At 43.4% G+C, this 11192-nt stretch overlaps 1 protein-coding gene across 1 annotated transcript; it reads left to right on the top strand.

Moving 5' to 3' along the window:
• The first annotated feature begins 4334 nt into the window (after nt 1–4334).
• On the top strand, nt 4335–5086 carry LOC101093843 (keratin-associated protein 4-2-like). Its single transcript, XM_004001257.6, has one exon. It carries the CDS (start codon nt 4407–4409, stop codon nt 5001–5003), a length of 597 nt encoding a protein of 198 aa, XP_004001306.4. The 5' UTR covers nt 4335–4406; the 3' UTR covers nt 5004–5086.
• Nucleotides 5087–11192: the final 6106 nt, after the last annotated feature.

Below are 11192 nucleotides of genomic sequence, written 5' to 3'. Positions count from 1 at the left end.
TATTGATAAGAATGTGGTCATTGCAGGGGACTTTAACACTCCACTTACAGTAACGGATAGATCATCTAGACACAGGACCAGAAAAGAAACAAGGGCCCTGAATGATACATTGGATCAGACGGACTTAACAGATATATTTAGAACTCTGCATCCCAAAGCAACAGAATATACTTTCTTCTCGAATGCACGTGGAACATTCTCCAAGATAGATCACATACTGGCTCACAAAACAGCCCTTCATAAGTATAAAAGACTTGAGATCATACCGTGCACACTTTCAGACCACAATGCTATGAATCTTGAAATCAACCACAGGAAAAAGTCTGGAAAACCTCCAAAAGCATAGGGGTTAAAGAACACCTTACTAAAGAATGAATGGGTCAACCAGGCAATCAGAGAAGAAATTAAAAACTATACGGAAACAAACGAAAATGAAAATATAACAATACAAACGCTTTGGGACACAGCGAAGGCAGTCCTGAGAGGAAAATACATCACAATCCAGGCCTATCTCAAGAAACAAGAAAAATCCCAAATACAAAATCTAACAGCACACCTAAAGGAAACAGAAGCAGAACAGCAAAGACACCCCAAACCCAGCAGAAGAAGAGAAATAATAAAGAGCACAGCAGAAATAAACAATATAGAATCTAAAAAGACTGTACAGCAGATCAATGAAACCAAGTGTTGGTTTCTTGAAAAAATAAACAAAATTGATAAACCTCCAGCCAGGCTTCTCAAAAAGAAAAGGGAGATCATCCAAATAGACAAAATCGTGAATGAAAATGGAATTATTACAACCAATCCCTCAGAAATACAAGCAATTATCAGGGAATACTATGAAAAATACTATGTCCTGCCAACACACTGGACAACCTGGAGGAAATGGACAAATTCCTAAGCACCCACACACTTCCCAAACTCAAACAGGAAGAAATAGAAAACTTGAACAGACCCATAACCAGCAAAGAAATTGAATCAGCTATCAAAAATCTCCCAACAAATAAGAGTCCAGGACCAGATGCCTACCCAGGGGAATTCTACCAGACATTCAAAGCAGAGATAATACCTGTCCTTCTCAACCTATTCCAAAAAATAGAAAGGGAAGGGAAACTTCCAGCATTACTCTGATTCCTAAACCAGACAGAGACCCAGCAAAAAAAAAAAAAAGAAAACTACAGGCCAATATCCCTGATGAATAAGGATGCAAAAATTGTCAATAAGATACTAGCAAATCGAATTCAACAGCACATAAAAAGAATTATTTACCATGATCAAGTGGGATTCATTCCTGGGCTGCAGGGCTGATTTAACATTTGCAAATCAATCAATGTGATACATCCCATTAATAAAAGACAAGAACCATATGATCCTGTGCATCGATGCAGAAAAAGGATTTGACAAAATTCAGCATCCTTTCTTAATTAAAAACCCTCGAGAAAGTCGGGATAGAAGGAACATACCTAAACATCATAAAAGCCATCTATGAAAAGCCCACAGCTAATATCATCCTCAATGGGGAAACACTGAGAGCTTTCCCCCTGTGATCAGGAACACGACAGGGATGTCCACTCTCACCGCTGTTGTTTAACATAGTGTTGGAAGTGCTAGCATCAGCAATCAGACAACAAAAGGAAACATCAAACATCAAAATTGGCAACGATGAAGTCAAGCCTTCACTTTTTGCAGATGACACGATATTATACATGGAAAACACGAAAGACTCCACCAAAAGTCTGCTAGAAGTGATACATGAATTCAGCAAAGTCGCAGGATACAAACTCAATGTAGAGAAATCAGTTGCATTCTTATACACTAATAATGAAGCAACAGAAAGACAAATAAACAAACTGATTCCATTCACAATTGCACCAAGAAGCATAAAATACCTAGGAATAAACCTACACAAAGATGTAAAAGATCTGTCTGCTGAAAACTATAGAAAGCTTACGAAGGAAATTGAAGAAGATATCAAGAAATGGAAAAAACATTCCTTGCTCATGGATTGAAAGAATAAATATTGTTAAAATGTCAATACTACCCAAAGCTATGTACACATTCAATGGAATCCCAATCAAAATTGCACCAGCATTCTTCCCGAAGCTAGAACAAGCAATCCTAAAATGTGTATGGAACCACAAAAGACCCCGAATAGCCAAAGTAATTTTGAAGAAGAAGACCAAAGCGGGAGCCATCACAATCCCAGACTTTAGCCTCTACTACAAAGCTATAATCATCAAGACAGCACGGTATGGGCACAAAAACAGACACATAGACCAATGGAATAGAATAGAAACCCCAGAATTAGACCCACAAAAGTATGGCCAACTAACCTTTGACAAAGCAGGAAAGAACATCCAACGGAAAAAAGATGGTCTCTTTAACAAATGGTGCTGGGAGAACTCAACAGCAACATGCAGAAGGATGAAACTAGACCACTTTCTTACACCATTCACAAAAATAAACTCAAAATGGATAAAGGACCAGAATGTGAGACAGGAAACCATCAAAACCCTAGAGGAGGAAGCGGGAGAACACCTCTCTGACCTCAGCCGCAGAAATTTCTTACTTGACACATCTCCAAAGGCAAGGGAATTAAAAGCAAAAATGAACTATTGGGACCTCATGAAGATAAAAAGCTTCTGCACTGCAAAGGAAACAATCAACAAAACTAAAAGGCAACCAACGGAATGGGAAAAGATATTTGCAAATGACATGTCGGACAAACGGCTAGTATCCAAAATCTATAAAGAGCTCACCAAACTCCACACCCGAAAAGCAAATAATCCAGTGAAGAAATGGGCAGAAAACATGAATAGACACTTCTCTAAAGAAGACACCCAGATGGCCAACAGACACATGAAAAGATGCTCAACGTCGCTCCTCATGAGGGAAACACAATCCAAACCGCACTGAGATACTACCTCACGCCAGTCAGAGTGGCAAAAAGGAACAAATCGGGAAACTACAGATGCTGGTGAGGATGTGGAGAAACAGGAACCCTCTTGCACTGTTGGTGGGAACGCAAACTGGTGCAGCCTCTCTGGAAAACAGTGTGGAGGTTCCTCAGAAAATTAAAAATAGATCTACCTATGACCCAGCAATAGCACTGCTAGGAATTTACCCAAGGGATACAGGAGTGCTGATGCACAGGGGCACTTGTACCCCAATGTTTACAGCAGCACTTTCAACAATAGCCAAATTATGGAAAGACTCTTTAAATGTCCACCAACTGATGAAAGGATAAAGAATTTATGGTTTATATACACAATGGAATACTACGTGGCAACGAGAAAGAATGAAATATGCCCTTTTGTGGCAACATGGATGGAACTGGAGAGTATTATGCGAAGTGAAAAGAGTGTTATGCTAAGTGAAATAAGTCATACAAAGACAGATACCATATGTTTTCACTCTTATGTGGATCCTGAGAAACTTACCAGAAGACCATGGGGGAGGGGAAGGGAAAAAGAAAGGTTAGAGAGGGAGGGAGCCAAAAGATAAGAGACTCTTAAAAACTGAGAACAAACTGAGGGTTGATGGGGGGGTGGGGGATGGGAGGGAGGGGTGGGTTCGTGATGGGTATTAAGGAGGGCACCTGTTGGGATGAGCACTGGGTGTTGTATGGAAACCAATTTGACAACAAATTTCATATTAAAAAAAGAGTAAGAAACAAAAGTAAAGCAATGTCTTCCACAAGATAAGAGCATCTGGAGAAATAAAACCAAACATACATGACACCAAGGTTAACACTTCATGAACCATGAAGCATGGCAGTGATGGGAACCATACAGATAATTGTCTGCCACGGTTGTAGGCTAGAGGACGTGATCCAAGGTAGAAACATCCAAAAAAACCCAGTCCAGTGGCTAGAAATCGGCAACGTCATACAAATATACAGCTGTCCCCTTTGCTCCAAACTGCCGCCATAAAGAGGGCCTTTTCTTCTTGTCACATGCAGATCATTACTCATGCCACTGACCATTGGAAGAAATGCACCACCAAAAATAGGACGGCCCTTATCCTACCTGCTAGGGGATACAGGAGGGAGAGTACGGAATGTAATTGCAAATGCCACCTATCACGTGACAGCCCACGGTGGAGGAAGATGAGGAGAAAGTGGTCAGGAAGATGCCAGTGGGTGTGAATCAGGAGGAAACACAGACCAGAGAGAATTCATCACATCGAGAAAAGAAATTTTGTTCCCCACAAGTTTAAACCATTACATGCACAAACATTATTGTGTAATCTGATAATTAGTTAATATTAGGTAAACAAACACAAGGAAGATGTGTTGACAACTCACCATGGACGGGCAGTATATAAGAGGCCATGGCACGAGGAGACATCAGACTCAAGCCCCTACTCTCCTGGAAACCATCCCAGAACCTCCACCCTCTGACACCATGGTCAACTCGTGTTGTGGCTCCGTCTGCTCTGACCAGGGCTGTGGCCAGGAGACTTGTTGCCGCCCCAGCTGCTGCCAGACCACCTGCTGCAGGACCACCTGCTGTCGCCCCAGCTGCTGTGGCTCCAGCTGCTGCCGCCCCTGCTGTGGGGGTTCCAGCTGCTGTGGCTCCAGCTGCTGCCAGCCTTGCTGCCGCCCCACCTGCTGCCAGACCACCTGCTGCAGGACCACTTGCTGCCGCCCCAGCTGCTGTGGTTCCAGCTGCTGCAGGCCCAGCTGCTGCATCTCTAGCTGCTGCCGGCCCTGCTGTGGGGGTTCCAGCTGCTGTGGCTCCAGCTGCTGCCAGCCCTGCTGCCGCCCCACCTGCTGCCAGACCACCTGCTGCCGGACCACCTGCTGCCGCCCCACCTGCTGTGTGTCCAGTTGCTGCCGCCCCTGCTGTGGGGGTTCCAGCGGCTGTGGCTCGAATTGCTGTGGCTCCAGCTGCTGCCAGCCTTGCTGCCGCCCCACCTGCTGCCAGACCACCTGCTGCCGGACCACCTGCTGCCGCCCCACCTGCTGTGTGTCCAGCTGCTGCCGCCCCAGCTGTTGCTAGACCCCCTGCCACCACCCACCAACCTGCTCTAGTGGCTCTTGCTGCTGCTGAGTGCCCTGACCTGCACCCTGCTGTTTTCGTCAGCCAACCTCCTTCATGTCGTCCAACTGGGAGCTGAATCATGAGGCCAACTGTAAAACCTCAGTTCCCAGTGATTTTTCAACTGGTTGGCCTTGGAATATACCTCCCTACCGCCCACTCCCTCCTCACCTCCTTGTTACTAACTCCACCGCAAATCACTACAAAGATTGTATTATCTGATATAGGTTAACGTGCCACTCTGATTGATGTATCAGCTACTGCCAGATTTTCTGATATGGAGATGTTTCTGTACGTCAAATAAATCTTGATTTTCCAGGCATAAATATAAGAAATCGTGTCTCATTCTTTTTCCTTCTTCAATGGTCACCCTTAGCTGTCAGGTCTTCTACTATTCTCTGCACAACGAGCAGGTCATAGCAGGCGATTTCAGGACTTTCACTTCTATCACCTCGGCGCTTCCCACGCTAACAGTTTAGGACGGTGCCTTGCAGCAAGCACCTGGAACTCTCTGTGGAGGGCTCGGTCTACGTGAAGGAACGTTTATCACAGGACAGAGCAGGGAAGGCAAGTGCCTGGGAGAAGCGTTTGAAAGGTGGCCAGTAGTTGGTGGATAAGTGCTCTAGCCTCTTTCCCCTTGAGTGGGCGTGTGAGACCAGAGGGCCTCAGTAGCACTGAACGAACCCCCGATGCCCACAGGACTCACCTGCTCTTGAAATCAACCTGGATTGGTTTCCACCCTTCCCTGGATCACTTCACAGTATCCCTAGAGCACTACTTGGGACCACCTCCCGGACAATCTACTTGGTCTCAAGCCTCTGTTTTGAGCTCCGACCCTGAGGTCGACCTGACACCAGGGTTCCTAGTCTCAGTAACAGTGCCTTCAAACATTTCCCTATGATATGAACGGTCACTGGGTGACACTGTGGGCTCTCGACCTCATTCTCCGCTGAACCACTGAATCTTTTCATAGGATGTTGTTTCTTCTCACAGTTTGTGCACACTTGGTTTTAGACTTCCTGTGTCCAATTCTTGGAAGATCATATATCCCAAAGGACTGCCGACACTCCCACCAATAAAACAGCTCACCATGTTAGGAAGTGTCTCTCTCAAGGAGGCTATGCTTGAGACGGACCACACCAAAATGTGATTCTCACGTTGCATTCAAAATACCAGAGCCTACAACGGGTATTCCTGCATAAGTACTGCATAAGGAAGGAGGTGCTCTCAGGAGACCCAGTGCAAAGCGGAGTCAGCACAGGGTGGTAAAAGAAGCTAAGACAAAGGGTGCTTTCGGTTCAACTCCGCCCTCATATTCTGACCCACACATGAGGGGTGTGTACTGGGCCACAGACTTGCTCATCTTAGTGGAAAAAGCCGCTGGGCCTTTGTGCTCCTACGTCACCTATCGCTACTTGTCAACATCCTTTGGTGAGTGGAAAGGATGGAGAGCAAGAACTCCAGGTGTCCCCCACCCCAGAGTCTGAGACAGTTACCTGCAGATAGTGCGTGATCAGTGTGAACCACGCGTAGCCCACACTCGCACTACGGCATGTATGGCAAAGAGAATCAGAATGGGATATCAGAACCTACTCCTGGTTCTGCCCATATCTATGCATTTCTCTCAGTAACCTTGCTCCAGGTCGTTTGCCACAGTTTCTATAAAAACCTAGAAGATGAGAGTTAATGGGCAGCTTCAGCGCTCCCCTAGCTGACTTGCCTGGTTCAGTACAAGTTCCCCATTCCTGAGAGTCCTGAACCCCTGGTTCCTGTGTCCTCTTCAGGCTACACTACTTGCCCATCTGCAGTTAATTCCAGGAATAGGAACACCACAAATGTCCCTGTAGATATCCTGAATCCTAAAAATATTCCCTGTGGCCCCTGTAGCTCCTAACGTTGACTGCTGCCCTCGTGGCACTAGAAGTCCATGGAATAAGGTGGCAGCCAGGGGTTTAATTCCAATCAGAACTTTACCATGTCCCTTCCAGTTAGTTTTCCTGCCTGAGAACCGAGATCTCTAGTTGAACACAGCCTACAATTCTGGTAGAAGGAGGCACAAATTCCCCCAAGGGATCACTGGGATGAAGGTAGTGGGGAAACGTCTCCTTTAACTCTCACATCTAATCAGTATATTCAAAAACGGCCATGAAGGATTGTGGGTATCCAGCAAGGAGTTCAACTCAGATCCCATGTCCAACAGTCTGCAAACATATGAGTATTTCAGCGTGCTCTGAGACAATGGCTGTAGATTCCTCAGGCAAGGATTAGAGAAATTCTATGATATGCACTTGCCGTTGTCCTTCACACCCGATGGCTAACAGACACAAGGAAAGATGCTCGACATCACTCATCATCAGGGAAATACAAATCAAAACCACAATGAGATACCACCTCACACCTGTCAGAATGGCAAAAATTAACAACTCAGGAAACAACAGATGATGGAGAGGTTGTGGAGAAGGGGAACACTTTTGCACTGCTGGTGGGACTGCAAACTGGTACAGCCACTCTGGGAAACAGTATGGAGGTTCCTCAAAAAATTAAAAACAGAGATTTCCAAATTATGGAAAGAGTCCAAATGTCCATTTGGTCCTAACCATCCTATTGATGGGTTAATGGTCTGAAAACAGCATAGTCTGCAAACTGTGTCATCGATCATGGCTTTCCATTCGATCCATAATCTCAGCCTTTGTTCTTTTATTTTTTTGTAAAAAAAAAAAATTTTATTGATTGATTTTAAGAGAGAGAAAGTGATAGAGAGTGAGCACACAAATGGGGGAGGGGCAGAAAGTGAGAGGGAGAAAGAATCCTAAGCAGACTCTGCACTGTCAGTGTAGAAGCAAACACAGGTCTTAGTCTCACGAACTGTGAGACAATGACTTAAGCCAGCCAAAATCAAGAGTCAGATACCTAACCAACTGAGCCACTGAGGCTCCCCTGTTCTTTTATTCTTAAGCTCTTTTAAATACATGTACACACACACACACATACACACACACACACACACACACACATATAATTGTACCTTAGTTGTCTGCCCCATTACCTACTATGTGGGACATCATGCTCTCTTATCCATACTGCTAGGTCCCTGAGGGTGACACATCATTCTGCCCCCTTTGTCATTCCAACCTTGCTGGCAATCACATAATTATATCCACAGAACTTCCTAAAGTTACATGTCCACCTGGATTCTGCCATTCAGGGATAATATCATCCCTGTTTTTCCTAGGGAGCATAGTTTAGCCACTTCTATCTGATTTTAGAGAATAATCACTACTATCTCAGTACCTAGCTGACAGTGATACTTGATGATTCCATAATATCTTAGTAAAGAGACTACCTCCTGATCTCTCCAAGGGAACATAGCCAGTTAGGCTTTGTGACTTTATAACCTTATTTGAGCATTTCTACTTCTCTGCACTTTCAATCCCTCCCTTCTCACCTGAGTGTGCTGTGGCCATAGATAAACCTATACTGGTTACCTACTGTTATGTAACATTACCCCAAAATTTAGCAGCTTAAAATGACTCTCATTTGTTATCTCATTTCCATGGATCAAAAACCAGGCAGAGCCCACCTAGACTCTCCAATTCATAGAGGTTCACTAGGTTGCACTCAAGGTGCTGGCTGGCACTGGGGTCTCATTTGAGGATGCGACTGGGGAAGAATCCACTTCCAAGCTCACTTATATGGTCATTGGCAGGATTCAATTCCTCGCACTCCACAGGAGGGAGGACCTCACTTCCTTGCTGGTTGTTGAATGAGACTGTGCTCAGTTCTTTGCTGCAAGGATCTCTCCCACATAGGACCTGGCTTCATCAAAGCCAGTGAGAGAGAGAGAAAGAGTTGGCATTAAAATGAAAATCACACGACTCCTGGGTGGCTCAGTAGTTAGGCGTCTGACTTCGGCTTGGGTCATGATTTCACTACTCATGAGTTCGAGCCCCATGTTGGGCTCTGTGCTGATGGCTCAGAGCCTGGAGCCTGCTTCAGATTCTATGGTCTCCCTCTATCTCTGCCCCCCACCCCCACTTGTGTGTACTCTCTCTCTCTCTCAATAATAAATAAAAACATTAAAAAATGAAAATCACAATCTTTTGTAACTTAATCACTTGATGTTGTCATATCCTGTGATTTAGAAGCAAGTTACTCAAGGAGAAGGAATTACATGAGACCATGAACACCAAGAGGTATAAATCTTTGGGCCTTCTTGGAAGCTGCCTACCAAAACTCTTATATAATATTGAGTGAAAGAATCAAAACACATTTACACTAAGAATTTCTTCATATAAAAATTCAGGGGGGCATCTGGGTGCTCAGTGAGTTAAGTGTCTGAATTCAGCTCAGGTAATGATCTCACAGTTCGTGGGCTCAAGCCCCTCATCATGCTCTGTGCTGACAGCCCAGAGCCTGGAGCCTGCTTCAGATTCTGTGCCCCTCTCTCTCTCTCCCCCTCCCCTACTCACACTCTGTCTCTCTCTCTCTCTGTCTCTCAAAATAAATAAATAAATAAATAAATAAATAAATAAATAAATAAATGTTAAAAAATTTTTTTAAATTCAGCAACATGTAAAATGAAACTATATTTTTAGATGTGAACACCCAGGTAATAAAACTGTGAAAAAATACATTAAAGGTTACTTGAAAAGTGAGTACAGTAATCATCTGTAGGGTGGGAAAAGGATTGTGTACAAGAAGAGACATATCAAGAGCTTTCTTAGGGGTAACAATGTTCTATTCCTTGACTCAAGTTTTGGGTATATAGATGTTTACTTCATAACTATTTTTTAAATCATGCATGCATAGTTCATCTGCTTTTCAGCATATGTGCATTTTATATAATATGAAAGAGTTTTTAAAATTTTGGGGTGGACTGAAATGCACATTCTGTTTAAGATTTAAAATGAAATATGAACTTACCCTTTTCTTACAGCATACACAAAAATAAACTCAAAAAGGATGAAAGACCTAAAAGTAAGACAGGAAACCAACAAAATCCTAGAGGAGAAAACAAGCAACACCTCTTTGACCTTGGCCACAGAACTTCTTACTGGACGTGCCTCCACAGGCAAGGGAAACAAAAGCAAAAGTGAACTATTGGGACCTCATCAAGATAAAAAGCTTCTGCACCGCAAAAGAAACAATCGACAAAACTAAACGGCAACTGACAGAATGGGAGAAGATATCTGCAAATGACCTATTGGATAAGGGGTTAGTATCCAAAATCTATAAAGAACTTATCAAAATCAACACCCCAAAAAAACAAGTAATCCAGGGAAGAAACAGGCAACAGACATGAACAGACACTTCCTGATGGCTAACAGACACAAGGAAAGATGCTCAACATCACTCATCATCAGGGAAATACAAATCAAAACCACAATGAGATACCACCTCACACCTGTCAGAATGGCAAAAATTAACAACTCAGGAAACAACAGATGATGGAGAGGTTGTGGAGAAGGGGAACACTTTTGCACTGCTGGTGGGACTGCAAACTGGTACAGCCACTCTGGGAAACAGTATGGAGGTTCCTCAGAAAATTAAAAACAGAGATTTCCAAATTATGGAAAGAGTCCAAATGTCCACTGACTGACGAATGGATAAAGAAGCTAAGGTATATATATACAACGGATTATTACTCGGCGATCAAAAAAATGAAATCTTGCCATTTGCAACAATGTGGATGAGACTAGAGTGTTTTGTGCTAAGCAAAATAAGTCAGTGAGAGAAAGATAAATACCGTATGATTTCATTCATATGTGGAATTTAAGAAACAAAACAGAAAAACATGGAAAAGGGAAGGGAAAATAAGATAAAAACAGAGGGGGAGGCAAACGTGAGAGACACTTAAATACAGAGAACAAACTGAGGGTTGCTGGAGGGGTGTTGGGTAAGGGGATGGGTTAGATGGGTGATGGTTATTAAGGACAGCACTTGTTGGGATGAACACTGGGTGTTTTATGTAAGTGATGAATCATTAAATTCTACTCCCAAAACCATTATTACACTATATGCTAACTTAGATTTAAATAAAAATTTTAAAATGTTATAAAATAAAATACTAGAGTTAAAAAAAAAGAAAGATGATTTTAAGGAATGCCTGGTTACCCTACCCTGAAATTAATTGGTAATAGTTAAGATAAA

This window comes from Felis catus, chromosome E1, assembly GCF_018350175.1.
Source record: "Felis catus isolate Fca126 chromosome E1, F.catus_Fca126_mat1.0, whole genome shotgun sequence".
NCBI classification, from domain to species: domain Eukaryota; kingdom Metazoa; phylum Chordata; class Mammalia; order Carnivora; family Felidae; genus Felis; species Felis catus.
The sequence above is the reverse complement of the archived record's forward strand: the minus strand, read 5'-3'. Positions and strand labels throughout refer to the sequence as shown.

Coding starts and splice junctions, on each gene's coding strand:
- LOC101093843 (XM_004001257.6), top strand. CDS start 4,407: ATGGTCAACTCGTGTTGTGGCTCCGTCTGCTCTGACCAGGGCTGTGGC.